This window comes from Lissotriton helveticus, chromosome 5_1 (genome assembly GCF_964261635.1).
Source record: "Lissotriton helveticus chromosome 5_1, aLisHel1.1, whole genome shotgun sequence".
Lineage (NCBI taxonomy): Eukaryota > Metazoa > Chordata > Amphibia > Caudata > Salamandridae > Lissotriton > Lissotriton helveticus.
In genome coordinates this window covers 1,248,545,102-1,248,560,101 of record NC_136065.1, presented here as the reverse complement: position 1 = coordinate 1,248,560,101, position 15,000 = coordinate 1,248,545,102, and the positions used below count along the sequence as shown (strand labels likewise).

The window sequence follows — 15,000 nt, the reverse complement described above, 5'->3', positions numbered from 1 at the left end:
TAAAGAAATCTCCAATGTCAAAACAACTGTCTATTGTCAGCGTAGTAGAGCTTAAATGGACCCTCTATTAATAAGCCTTGGCCCAGCGACGCCCCCAGTAAGGGGAATTAAGTCAGTCCCATTTTGGTAAATGAGGAAACGATAAGTCCCTCTCTGTCTTTTTCCGTTAATTGGCAGCAGAGTGTCCATAGAAGCTCTACTAAGCTGACGATAGACAGTCTTTTCGGTTTTGATATTGGAGATTTCTTTACTACCCTGATACTTGGTAGATGTGCATACATATGGATGACCAAAAGTAATTTAGGGCTAGATGGACCGCCTGCAGCTTCAGCATGTTGATATGGTATTTTTGCAAGGAGATAACCTCTTATCCGGCCTATCTTACTTCTCAAGTGGTAGTAACTCTAAACAAAACATTTATATTATAGCATAGAAACTAAACACAGAAATTAATCTTGTATAGAGTTCTGTTTATTTATCATAGATATATTTTATTTTTTTATATTTTTTTATACTTTTTTTATATTTTTTGCAAACATTGTGGTGCAGAAAACAAATTCACATTATTCTTTCAAATTAGAAGAAAATATCCTTAAACTTTTTTAAACAATAATTTGTATATAAATAACCCCCAAATTATCTCCATCATTCTTCCATTCTCTCCTTTAATTCTACTTTTGCATACCAAGAATTTGTTTTCTGCACCACAATGTTTGCAATAAATATAAAAAAAGTATGAAAAAATATTAAAAATTCAAATATATCTATGATAAATAAACAAAACTCTATACAAGATTAATTTCTATGTTTAGTTTCTATGCTGTAATATAAATGTTTTGTTTAGAGTTACTACCACTTGAGAAGTAATATAGGCCGGATAAGAGGTTTTCTCGTTGTATTTATTTCCTTCTCCCTCCTCTTAGGCCTCAAAGAAATCAGGGGGGTACCTTTGTGCTTAAATGATATGGTATTTTTGCTCCTTGGTCGACCACAGGCTCAGTGTCTGTAGGATACCCAAATGAGCACCCCACCCCTGAAAAGAGGCATCCGTTATAAGCATCTGAGTTGGAGTACTCTGGTGGAAAGGAATCTCAATTTGATTTTGTCGATGAAACCACCATGGTAGGGATTCTTTTGCAGCCTGAGATAGAGTGAGCTTTTTGTCTCAATCATCCGTGAATTGGTTCCACAGATCTTCCAGATTGTGTTGTAACGGTCTCATGCGAAGTCTGGCATTGGGTACCAGAAAAATACATGAGACCATTGACCCTAGCTAAGACATGCCATCTGTCTAGCGGATGGGTATGGAGTGTGCAGGAGCTTGGCACACTTCTGAGCAATTGATGACAGTCTCTCCTCTGAAGAATACACTTTTGCGTCCAGGGTCGCACCTTGCTAGTGTAGCCTTTGAGTTACAATCTGGATTGAGTTCTCGATGTTGCTGTGGAGACCAAGAGATCAAAGTGTCTCAATGCAGATGTGGGTAAACTTAACAGAGAAGGTTGTCTCTACACTGAGCGCCATCTAATTGCTGTTAAGGTAGTGTCTGGATATGAGATCAAGAAAGTGCCAAGAGCTTTAACTAGGGTCATCATGCATGTTCAGTTAAAAGGATATACACCTAGCACTTTGTGTCTGCGTCTTTATCACAGGCTAGATGTGTCTGGAGCCAAATGCAAATACAACTTAATGGATGGAATACTTCAATTAACTCAGCCACTGGCAATCACTCGGGCCGCATCTCATGCCATCGTTTTTTGCCCACCATGCCACCTCTGTTTGGACCCAGCCATAAGCAAATCAGTCTACCTACTGTTATGTATACTTATTGTGTCGCCCTAAGTGGGATGGGAATACTCAGATGTGGGTCCTGTGCACACTGTTACTAGAACTAAGCGGCGCCAGGCTGATGAACCCATAACTAGGGCGAAACCGATTCTGGGTTGCTTGTGTTGCAGTTCAGCAAGGACCTGGTTTGGTAGTTTGGGCTGGTCTGTTCCCTCTGGAGCATGGTCAAGACTGATTTGCACATGGCTGGGTCCAAACTGAGGTGGTATTGTATGCAAAATAACCATGGATTGGGATACTGCTCTGAGTGATTACCAGTGGCTGAGGTTAACTCAAACTTTTCACCCAACACTGTTTTGTAAACTTAATGTGCCTGGAGGGAGGCATGACTCCAAGCTCGATGGGCCACATGAGGACAGCCCTGGATTGCACACATTAAAAAATGACATGATGCGTCTGCCTGAAGCACAAGTAAATCACTGCGCTTATTTAACCACATTCAATACTGTATCGGAGTCATTTTCACATCAATCTTATGTCCATCAGTGCGTAGTGACATTTAAAAAAAATCATACAGTTAAACAATCGTGGGAGGGAAATGCACTATAATGATACAATATATTGCACATTCGGGTAGGGCTGCCTTCTAGTGAGCGATCTGCAGTGTATATCAACAGCTGCAGTGTCCAATCAGCAAGGATATGGGGGGGTGCTAGCCTGACTCCTGAATGTGTAAACAGAGCTTGCACTGAAAGGGAGAAGACATCACAGGCATTGACCAGCCTTGTGCATAAATGGCCATCCGCGGGCTTCGACGAACTTCAGATCCACTGTACATCATCACGTGCAGTATGCTCCAAGCAGCAGTGCGGCTTCAGCGACAGACAGGAGCCTCACCTCAGACTGTGCATGCGGGGGGCTCAAAGAAGCAGTATTTACACCAAGCAGAGCACCATGTGGCTGTGCTGCGTCCCTGAATGTAAGACACGCTAATGTAAACGGGAGGACACATACTAAATACACGGGTAACAGTACTGAAAGGGCACAATGACTAACGCCATCGAGCACTGACTGACGGACGGGGTCCTGTGATGTACATGAGAGCAGAAGCACGACCAGTACGCGGGGTGACTACGGAAAGGGCACACTGAATGACGCCACCGAGCACTGACTGACGGACGCGGTCCTGTGACGAGCAGTACACGGGGTGACAGTACTGAAAGGGCACACTGAATTATGCCACCGAGCACTGAAATAAGAAACTTAGGTTATGAAAGTTTGCAAATACATCCACTGTAAGGGGAAAAGTGTTCTAAGAGTTAAAAAAACAAGCGGTCTGCACTTTTCAAGCACTCGTGCTTGTGGCGGCATACACCTTGCGGAAGCGAGCAGCGGCGTGCAGGGGCCAACTGTTTGTAATTAACGGATGGCCGCGCCGCTGCTTGCTCCCGCAAGGTGGATGCTGCCACAAGCACGAGTGCTAGTGCTTGAAAAGTGAAGACCGATTGCTAAAGGCCCTCTCCTCAGGGCACAATTCCTAAAAAAAGAAGTGGAGTGTCGCTGACGTCACAACAGGAAGTGACGTCACGAAAGGTGGCTTGCACCATCAGACTCATTGCCGCCCCTCGCTCACCACAATTGCATCAGAGAAGCCAGCACGTGAGCAGCGTCCTGAAAGAGCTCCGATCTCGCCCCAGAGAGGCCAAAGAGTGAATGTGGAGTTCCATTTGCTCCAGTAATTGAGCACCTGGTAAAATAAGTGGGGGGATGCCGTCCACCCGTGTGCTACCCCGACTCGAGCCCTGTCGCTCCTAAAGTAGCGCATGCACGCTGCATAGGCGAGACCTAAAAAGGACTATGAAGCAACCAGCACTAATGCACTTCTAAAAAAAAAGAAAAGCACATTAGCCCTGGCTGAGTCATAGCACTTTTTAAAATTAGCTTTAGACCCTTTGCAAAATATCCCCACTGCTGTACAGCACGGCTCCAAAACGTTGACAAAGCAAATAACTCTCATAGAAAAGAGCTATTGGCTTTGTCAATGCTTGTTCCTGATGTCTGCTCCACTTGCAACAATAAATAATTGCTTTTCAAGTGTTACTTTCCTGTGAGGCCAGGAGTCACAAGAACAGCTGCCACCCCTGGCAACCCCTACATGACTTCTGAATCCCACTGTACCTTTCTCTTGGCTCCCACTATTCCTTCCTCTGTCGAAGGGCCTGTCTCTCCCTTTATTGCACCCACCCTCCCTCTGTGACCCTGTACCCCTCCTCTGTGTAGCCCTGTCCCTCCGTCTCTCTCCTCCCTCTGCGTGGACTTGTCTCTTCACGGCTTCCTGCCTTCTGATATTTATGGCTGAGTGGAGAGTGCAGGTACTGTTCCTGCCAGAATGAGTGAGCGGACCTGGAAAGAATCAAGAGAGGAAGCTGAACCAAGCCAAGAGCTTCCCTCCAGCTCCCAGGCACCCCCACCCCTTTCACCAACCTCTTTAGTGCCGACCCTCTTTCAGAGATTTTATCTCACCTCTTCCCTTTCTACGGGTTCCTACGACGGGCTCCAGTCCTTCTCACCCCTTTCTTTGCCGTTCAACGTTTTCCTTCTTTTTCCATTTCTCAAAACTCCCCGACCCCCCCCTTCTTCTATTTTCCCTTTCTCTCCTTTAATGTTACATTTTTTCTCAAAATATTTTTCTCCTCCTCTCTGTCCCTTCCTATCTTGTCTGTCCCATTATTTCATTTCCCTCTCTGGTGTTACACTTATGTGTGTCTTTGTCTCTCCGTTTGGCCTATTCTCAAGTTCTCTAGATTTCTCTCACCCGTATGCTGCGTTTTAGTCTCTATTTCTCACCCGTTCTCCCTCTCTCCTTTCCTTAGCTTCTTTCGACCTTTCGCTCTTTCTATTTATAAATTCATCCGATTTGTCTCTCGGTTTTTTCTTTTATCGCCCTCTCTCTTTCGAAATCTTTGTCTCTCTCACACTCCCTGTTTTTCTCTTGATCTCTCTGTTTTTCTGTGTTGTCTTTCTCTGTCACTCATACCTATCTATCTCTTGGTGCCTTTGTCTTTCTGTTCTCCATCTCTCGCTCTCTCTATCTTATTCGCTTTCTCTCACAGTGTCACACTATGTGAGTGTCTCACTCTCACACTTCTTTTTTTCTCTTCCCTCCCTCTTCTTGACTGGGTTCCATTCACTGTGGCTGGCGCGCGCTCCGTTGGTATTTCCTATTATTCACACGGATTGCCAAAGTGTTCTAAGTGTTATGGATTCTTCTCTGCCTCTCTTCTATTTCAGTCCTCTCTCTCCCTCCTGCGCCCCCTCCTCTCTCTGCCCCTTCCTGGCTCTTAACTTCTCGTTACTTTTATCTGAAGATTTAAAGTTTTGGAAGTTTCTCCCAAGCAGTGGCAGACCCCTCCTGCCTCCCGACACTGGATGTCTGCGCCTTCCGGCCATACCTCCCACAGGCGCTCTCTCCCTGTAGACAGAGGATCAGTCTGTCTCCGCAGAGCCTTCAGTCCCGGGAGGGCAGGGTGTCTCGGTCCCAGCAGCATCCCTTGGGGCAGATTGTGTTTATCACAGGAGGATATTCTGTCTATATTTCTGTTGGGCAGTCTCTGCACGAAGGAACAGATATGACTATCTCTCTCCGAAGACAGCATCCTGTGTCTATTCCTGGTCACCTTTTCACCTGCAGTGGTGAATCCACAGCTGTCTAGAAGACCCGCGACAGTTCTGCACCTGCCCACAGGAGCGCTCTCGCCTTTGGATACCTTCACCCTACGGATGCGGTCTCTTTCGTTGGCTGTGTGGTTTAAACAAGCAGGGATAACAAGAGGACTCTGATTGCGTACAACCCACCTGCCGCGATTATTCAGAAGCATTCTCCTGACCCCCACGTCACTTGCGGATCGTCAAGGGAACACCAGCACTCCCTGCTGGCGAAGCGCTCTGTGACAGCCCGAGTGCAGGGACTACTTGGGACAGTGTACTTCCAACAGCGCCCTCAGACGACACGGCCCCTAGGAGCAGTCTGGTTACCACACTTGCAGGGCTGTGTCCCTCTCTGCCTAGGTCTAGAACAGTCTCTTCCTACTATTTTCTCTCTAGGTAGTTCCCATATCACTGCTTCTATTTCTCTCTGTTCTCCCGTCTCTAGGAGCAACCTCTGTGCTTCGCTGTCTTTAGAGGGACTCTATCATCTCGTCTCCAGAAACACTATCTATCTACCACTGTGTCCAAAGAGCCTGTCTTTTTTCTTATGTCTAAAAGCTGCACTTTTCTCTTTCTTTCCTTCAACCCCCTGTTTTTAGCACTGCCGTCTCTCCTCTATACACGGACGCAACCTTTCGTAAACTCTACCATCGAAAACCAGTCGTTCTCTTTCTTTATAAGCAGTCGCTCTTTACCCCGGGCCCTGTAGACTGCTACACCATCTCTATCGACAGTCCTAACCTTGCCTACCGAGAAGGACCTCTTTTTCCTCTCTAGAGGCGGCCCCACTGTTTTCAAAAACATGATAAATGTACAACCCTCTCCAAAAGCACCCCTTCTCCAGAACTGTCTCTGACCCCCGTGTCCATACGCGGTATCATTCGTCTCTAGGAAAGCGTATGGATTCCTTTCTCTAGAGCCGTCTATATTAACCCCTCTCTCCGAAAAACGTCTCATTCTGCAGAGAAGTCTTCTCCTACCCCTTTCTGTTTAGCTGTCTCTACACTGGTCTATATCCCGGCCTGTTTCTACAAGCAGTCTCCTCACAGCCCTGCCTGTTGCAGTAATCTGCTACTGTATATCACTGGAATAGGAAGCAGATTGGCGCGAGACCGGATGTCTTCTGGCACCTGGATGAAAACACGTCCTCTCTGTGAGTTGTCCCAGCTGTCTGTAGCTCCAGGCAGAGTGGGAGTCTCTGGCTGCAGCTTGTGAAAGAGCCTGGGTTTGCTGACTGCCCGAACAGATCGTTTACAACAGTCTTTACCACTAAGCTCCAGAACCGTCTCGAGACCTTAAAGCTACCAAGCCTGTACTCCTGCTCCTGGACTGCACAGCAGCTCTACACCTGGAATACATGAATGTCTCTGCTCCTGGAATAAACTGCAGTGTCGGAATCCGAACGGTCTATTTCCTGGAACCCACTAGTCTCCATAATTTGATTTCAGTAGTCTATCTCTTGCCAAACAAGCTGTCTGTTGTTGGATTTGACCTGGCGGTCCCTTTTCTTGGAATTAACCATCGTCTCTACAATTGGCTTTCTCCAGCAGTCTCTAGTTTGGGATTACCCAGCAGTATTTGTTATTGGCTTTCTTCAGCAGTCTCTGATCTTGGATTGCCTATCAAAGTCTGGTCTTTGATTTTTGTAGCAGTCTTTTTAGAAGATTTCTCTCAATCCCTTTTTTCCTTGGATTTCCCAGCAGTTTCTGATCTTGGATTTGCTCTCAGCAGTCTCTGTTCCTGGACCCCCTGTAGCTTTTTCTCTTGGATTGCACAACAATATCTGTCCACAGATATACACAGCGGTCTCTGCCCTGGTTATATTTTTCCTGGAAGTCCATATAAGCTTCTACCCCTGGACTCGGCCACCTGTCTTGGATGCCACTAGAGGCTGCCAGTGCTAGTTTTCGAAGGCCATCTTCTCACCCTGCGCAGTCTAAAGCCCCCTCTTCCAGAGTCACCAGCAGGCAAGGGTCTTTCCTGAAATTAACATCAGATCCCTGCTTAGGTCACATACTCAGTAGACTCTGGTGCAATTAACGAGTCATGGTACCTACTAGGATCCTTTTCCAGTAGTTAGGAGGTCTCTGCTGTGATCACCTTGGAGGTCTCTTCTGGAATCACTCCGGTGTTTTCTTCTAGGATAACTCTCCCAGGGCTTCTTTGAGGGGACAGATTTGCCGCAGCCCGAGCGGCGCCTCGAGATCAAACCGGTGTTTCCCAGCTTAGTGACCCTCGGTCCAGAAGATGGGCAGTTGGGGGTTGAAAGGGTTTCTACTGCTTCTTGGGGTTGTCACTGTACCTTTATTATCAGAGAGGGCCCGGCCAGTGCCACCAGTCCTCACCGATTACTACCTGCAAGAGATCCCAACTCAAGATCACAACTACGCATACCCGGAGCCAGAAGGGCCAAGCACAGAGACAGGCCCATGGGAGGAGGGGGTGCCTAGTGAAGGAGAGATGGAGGAAAGGGAGAGACAGCCAGAGGTAGAAGATGGCGAACCAGTTGAGGGCGAGCCAGAACTCGAGGAGAGGGGTGAGGAGGAGGAGAACTGGAAGACCCAGTCCCCCAGCAAAGAGAAACCAAAGAAAGGAGGCAAGAGCGACAAGAAACCACCAACACCACACCAGGAGAAGCCAGGTGAGTACCCAATGCAAAGAAAAGGTTTAAAACTTGGGTATAGTGGGCTATTGTCCAGGTTCCGCATCTTCTAATGGCTACTAAAATGATCAGGATAGACAGAAGTCGTAAAATAATAGCACTGTGTATAAAAAACTGATGCGTTTTAGGTCTTGCCTGAGACAGCTGGTGCTTGCGAGACATTTTGTTAAATAAAAAAGGGCTTGGAGCCCGCCTATTGCTTACCGTTTGTTGGGTTCATTGGTACTCTTTTTTGCTGGCTCCTGAATGGTCAAAGAATGCTGGTTTAATTTCTCCCCATTGGTGTGGAGCACGTACCAAGAACTGAATGCTTTTTGATCAGGGTCTTTTCACTGCTCGCACTGTGATTTAATATATATATATATATTTCTTTCTTCTATCCCATCGTCTTTTTGCTCCTTGCTCCTCTTTACCCCTCTCGCGTCAGTATGCATACCACCACACAACCACCGCTCCCTAGCACCACCACCCTATCACTACCAACCTACCACCACCCTACCACTTCCATCATCCCACCATCACCTTTCGACCACCATATCACAACCACCAGCCTGCCACCAATACAACCACCCCCACTACCCTACCACCACCACTACCACACTACATTTCCCCAAAGACCATTCCACCCACCTACAACCACCACATTTCCCCAAATACCATTCCCCCAACCTACAACCACCACTACCCTACCACCATACTAACCACCACCCTAAAAGCCACTACCCTACTCTAATCACCACCCTAATATAACCAACACCACCCTAACCACCACTACCATCCCATCACCTTATCCATCACCCCAACCATCACCACCACCACCTTAACCATCTCCACCCTAGCCACCACCAATCTAACCAACCTACCACCACCATACTACCACCACCCTGCCACCACAACGCCCTACAACCACCTCCCAGTACCACCACAAACACCACCACCTAGCACTCCAGTGCCCACTACTCTAACTACTGCCACCACTTTAAGCACCACCGCCAATCTAACCACCACCCTACCCTAACCACCATCATGCTAACCACCACCACCTTAACCACTACCACAACCTTACCTTAACCACCACCCTACTCAAATCACCCCCACTGCCCTACCCACCACCTTAAATCACCACATTCCTAACCCTCACCAGCAACTTAGCTACCACCATCTCCACCACCACCACCATCCTCCCACCACAACCACCTTCACCTCCAGCACCACACTATTCATTACAATCCTAACAACCACCACCACCACCCGACCATCATCATCCTCACCACCATCACCACCACCGCTCCTCACCTCAATGCTCTCAACCACTACTCTCATCACCACCCTCCTCACTACCCTCACCACCACCACCTCACCACCTTCATCACCCTAACCACCCTCACCACCACTGCCCTCACCAGCCATCCCACCATCATCTCTCTAACACCACCTTCACTACCACCACCTTCTGCACCCTCACCACCCCCACACTCTGTACCCTCTCCATCACCCTCAATGCCACCACCACCCTCACCACTATAACCGTCACCACCGCTACCACTACACTCACCTCCACCATAACCTCCCTACCCATCACCACAACCATTTCACTCAATTCCTGTGGAAGATCTTTATGTTTTAACGACCATTTTCAAGTCATTACGTGCTTGTTGTTTTCATGGAAAGTTGTGACCTACGCTTGCAATTGTTTACTCTTGAGTAACTTGTTCCCGCCTGAAACTATGCATCTAGGTATCTAATAAAGTTAACTCATAAAAGATTAAGGAACATTTACATGTTGCCTATAGCCATCTATCGACCTGTCAGCCTTATCTATAGTAATTGATATGTGAACGGTTACCAACTCTATGGTAGAATGTTGCTTTTAACCCTAGGATGATTACTTGTTAGACAGATTTATATTTGCATAAACGTCATTGTTGATTGCAATGTACATTTTAATTGTTATGCAGTGGGAAAAGAAAACGTAGGGGCCGATTTATAAGCCCCTTGCTCCATTTTTGCGGCACTTTTCCCATGTTAAAAGTGACGCAAAAGTGGCGCAAGGGGCTTGTAAATCTGCCCCGTAGTGTTCATTTCATTAAGTGCCATGCTTTTAATCAAGCAACCTACAAACTCAGTCAGTCGTGCGTCAAAGACTGGCTGTGTGGGTATGTGTTATTAGAACAGGTACAGAGTTTTTAGTATCTTAGTTTTAATGATCACCGAATAGCTGTGCAAAGAAAAGGTACTATTGGCTTGAAATCCCTGTAGTCTGAAAACATAATTAAACACAAACGGATGACTGAAAAATAAGAAGTGCTAAAGAATGAAAAGAAAAAACATTGTCAAAGTAAAGTATTGTTCCACCAACTCTGGCAATGAAGTTAACTTCTTTATTTAAAGTGTACATGCCCATGTGATCGGGAAACAATTCTGTCATTTAAAGTGCAAGAGTCAGAGGCTGACGTGGGCTAACCCATTGACCCCTACTGTTTGTTGGGGTGGAGAAGCCACATTTAAATGGCCTGAGGTTCCCTCGGTCCATCCATCCAAGAAGCACACTATACATAGGTCTATCTAAGAATGACGAGAGAGCCATTTAAAATCAATATATGGACCCCTGCCTATACTGATGGCCATATTGCAATGGCAGACGAGCCCGCACAACGCCATAAAATAAAACAACATTACAAATAACAACAGCTAAATTCATTTTAAAGAAGCTCTTAAATACGAGATCAATGCATTCCCCTTGGGCCTGGATAAATGATGCTCTAAAAAATGCTGTCAGCCATTTGCAGATGGAACTGACGGCAGCTCCAAGCTCTCCGCAGCAAAGCGGCACCCACTTGCCTCAGGGAACACGGGCAATTTTCATTTGAAATGTATGTAATCCACTTACACCAGGGCTGCAAGCCCCCCGTCACACCTGGTGGGTCCAGGTTACAATTTCAGCACTAGAAGGTGTAACTAGGGATGTATGAAGTTCACACAATTTGCTTTCATGTAGTTATGCAACATTTTGGAAATCTGCATGAAATTGCACATAATTGTGCCAAATGCAGAAATTGGCGCAAATCGTAATAAACATTTTAGATGCAACAATGCATTTTGTGCTTTAAAAAGTGCAACAACACTATTGCCACAAACAGCAGCCACTCGAGTTCTGTTCTTTTTAATTGTTCCCTTACACTTGTACTATTTTTTTGTTGCAAACAGCACATAATTGTGCAACGTCATAATAGAGGTATTTCAAGAATTTCACGTAACAAGCGCAATGCAAAATTACTGAAAATTAAGCCTGTGTAAGGGAAGTTTTATCGGTCTTATGTGTACCACACATGGTGCCCAACTGTATACCAATTAAGACCACCCCAGAAGGCCTTATCTATCATTGTCTAAAGTGACTAAATATGAGACACAGACATGGTAAATATCAATCAGGGGATTATAAAGGGCACCACTCACCCGCGAGGGTCTCAAGGCGCTAGGGGGCAGCTCCGGATCAGTCGAAGAGCCAGGTCTTGAGGTCCTTTCTGAATGTGTGCAGAGTAGGGGAGCGTCTGATGTTAACAGGGAGCTCGGTCCAGGTCTTGGCTGCGATGAAGGAGAAGACTCTCGCCTGTTCTGTTTCTGCGGATGCAGGGGACTTCTGCCAGGGCGAGGTCGGCTGAGCGGAGGTTCCTCTTGGGTACGTGGATGGATACTTTCTCATTGAGGTATTTGGGTCCGATGTTGTTGAGGGATTTGTAGGCGTGGGTGAGGAGTTTGAAGGTGACCCTCTTCTCGATGGGGAGCCAGTGGAGGTCTTGTAGGTATTGGGTCATGTGTTCGTGACGAGACGTTCCGAGGGCGAGTCTGGCAGCAGCGTTCTGAATGGTCTGGAGTCTGTGTAGTAGGGCTCTGTTGAGGGCGTTGCCGTAGTCAAGTCTACTGGTAATGAGCGCGTGGGTGATGGTCTTTCTGCAGTCGGGGGAGCCATTTGAAGGTCTTGCAGAGGATGCGCATGCAGTTGAAGCTGGTGGAGGCGACGGCGTTGATCTGGGGGTTCATGGAGAGGGAGGAGTCGAGGATGATGCAGAGGCTTCGTGTGTGGTCCGTAGGAGTGGGTGGATTCCCAAGGGCGGGGGCCACCAGGTGTTGTCCCAGGCAGAGGTGCAGGGTCTGAGGATGAGGACCTCGGTCTTATCTGAGTTGAGCTTCAAGCAGCTGTCTTTCATTCAGGCTGCCATGTTCTTCATCTCTTCCTGGAAGTGGAGTCTGGTATCTTCGGGGTTCTTCGTGAGTGAGAGGATGAGCTGGGTGTCATCGGCTTAGGATTCAATGCTGAGCCTTCTGTCTCACGATGGCATTCATCTTTCCAAATATGATAGATGAATGCCAATATGAGATAGCGTCAAAGTCTGAGACAGACATTTAAGGCCAGATTTATCAAGGCATTGTGTTGCGCTTGTGTCACGCAGGCTGTTGCAGGGGCAACACAATCCGTAAGGCAGATTTACAAAGCCATGCAAGGCCAGTGCTGTAGTATGAGTATCCTTTTGCATCTCTTTAGCGCGAGGATACCCATGTTCTTGTTCAAGTTGAGTTCAACAATCAGGAGCAAACAGCTTTTGCGAGGCCATCCAGCAACTGACAATGTTTGCGGGGAACCACACAGGCACCTTTCCACTCATAGAGGCAATAGCATGTATTTTAAGGTTTATTTGCAGGCATCAATACACCCACAACTTGGAGTGACCAGCATCTGCGAGGCAATCCAGCAACTGACAATGGTTGTGGTGAACCATGCAGGCACTGTTCCACTCCCAAGTGTGGTACCCAACTTCAACAACAACATCGGTATACTGGTGCTAAGGAGATGCACGAGGATACTCGTACTACAGCCACCTTGCATGGCCCTGCTGTGCTTGGTAAATCTGGAGTAACGTAAGGCAGAGCATATAACCGCCTTGTGTAACTCTGCCCAAGAGAGTCTTTCCATGGGTGGAATCTGGGTTTTCACACGCATTCACCCATAGATTTTGGTGCATTCCCAGAATTACCATGAGTGGTAAACCTGAGAATGCATCAAAATGCTACACATTCTCAGAGGAGATTCACCAAGGAGATATATCCTTAATTCTCCTCTTTGTTTCCTCTTTTTAAGTGTGCTGCATTCTGCATCACACCTAGAAAGAGGAAAATGCCTCTGAGGATTTTTTTGTACAGTAAGGTGCCCATTTCTGCACAAAAACAATCCTGCCTGCAACGCAGGCACAAGGGTGCCTGCGTTAGCGCAAGGCAGCACATTGTGTGCCAGCACAAGGAGAGGAAAGGTATGGTCCATATAATGTTAATTATGGCACATTCCTGCAGGAATGAGGATGCATTGCTCTAAATACCACCTCTGTGCAATAAGGCACAAGGCACATCATACATGAAATCGAAAGAGAGAGCAGTTGCAATAGATGAAAGCATGAAATGTTTAAGCGCTCTAGAAAGACAAATGTTCAACAGGCGGAGAAAGTCAAAGATGCACTGCCCCCTTCAAAAAGCAGTCTTGTGTCTCTGTTATTTGAAGAAGGTGGTGATGTGGGCCTGCCCGGACTACAAAAACATGTTTTTGTCAGCGGTATCTGAATTTGCCAGTGGTATCAACCGCACTATGTACACACTTTTCCATCTGTAGTATTTTCATTTCTTAGTGGGATTGCTGTCAGCAGTATTTAAATTTGTTATGAAAATTGTCAGATGTCACTGGCAACGATGGAAAATACATTATATGGCACAATATTTTGCCAAGAAAAACTCAGCACTATTTACCACCAATGCATGCAAACCTAATCTTTCGTTTGGTGGCAGGAAATTAAAATACCAAAGATAAAAATCTGTTTACCCCCTCCAGCTAAAACCATAGACAAAATAAAATGCCACAGACCCAGACACTTATTGTGTGACCATACTACAAGCAAACCAGAATTAATTTCCCTCAGGATTGCACCTTGGCTTCACTAGCACTTTCTCTCTTTCCTATGTTATGTTATGGTAAACATTTTATAAAGCGCTGGATTGCCCTGAGGGGCATCTTTGCACTAGCTGAGTGATGAGAACAGGTGAGGAATGGGGAATTAACCCTTAGGAAAGAGCCAGGTTTTCAGGGCCTTTCTGAATAACAAGAGATTTGAGTGAGATTTGATAGAGAGTTAGTTTATTCCTTAACATTACTGATGACATTCTTGGAGCCTTAGGGAATGGTGATGCCTGCCTTCTCATCCAACTGGACCTCTTAGCTGCTTTTGATACAGTCAACCTCGCATCTTTATTGGAATTGCTGAAGTTACACTTCGGTTTTAATGGCACAGTTTTAAAATGGTTTTCTTCTTAACTCCAACATCGAACACAACAAATCAAAATTAATTCTTGCCTCTCAAAACCCTCACTTGTCTCTGTTGGTATCCTCCAGGGCTCAATACTCTCCCCCTCTCTTTTCAGCCTCTTTATGGAACCCCTTACCATCATCCTGAAACAAGCAGGAACCAAATATAATGTCTATGCAGATGACACGCACCTCTACTATAACATCAAATCACACAGAGACATCCTACATCTCAACAATACTTTGAGCAAGATTCAATCCTGGTTTTACTCCAACCATCCAGGAAAACAGAAGTCATTCTATTCCCCCCCCAACGTAACCACCTTCCAAACCAAAACTGGATCAGTAACCTGAAGGCCCTAAACTGTTCGCTCACTCTATCCAACTCGGCAAAGCCATTAGGCTTGAGAGAGCGCAAACTGACCTAAATGTATGAGTACATCACACTTACCTGTAGTAAGCACAAATCATGAGGAGAAATGCCATGAGTGCTAAT

At 46.3% G+C, this 15,000-nt stretch overlaps 1 protein-coding gene across 2 annotated transcripts in view; it reads left to right on the top strand.

Annotated features, from left to right (window-relative positions):
* Positions 1-6,774: 6,774 nt before the first annotated feature.
* CPXM2 (carboxypeptidase X, M14 family member 2) overlaps positions 6,775-15,000 on the top strand; it is a 361,124-nt gene continuing 352,898 nt past the window's right edge. The window contains exon 1 of one of the 2 annotated variants that reach the window (XM_078644019.1): positions 6,775-8,137. In XM_078644019.1, coding sequence (XP_078500145.1) covers positions 7,744-8,137 — 394 coding nt within the window. In that variant the 5' untranslated portion in view covers positions 6,775-7,743. The remainder of the gene's footprint in view (positions 8,138-15,000) is intronic. The other variant, XM_078644018.1, reaches the window with a different exon arrangement.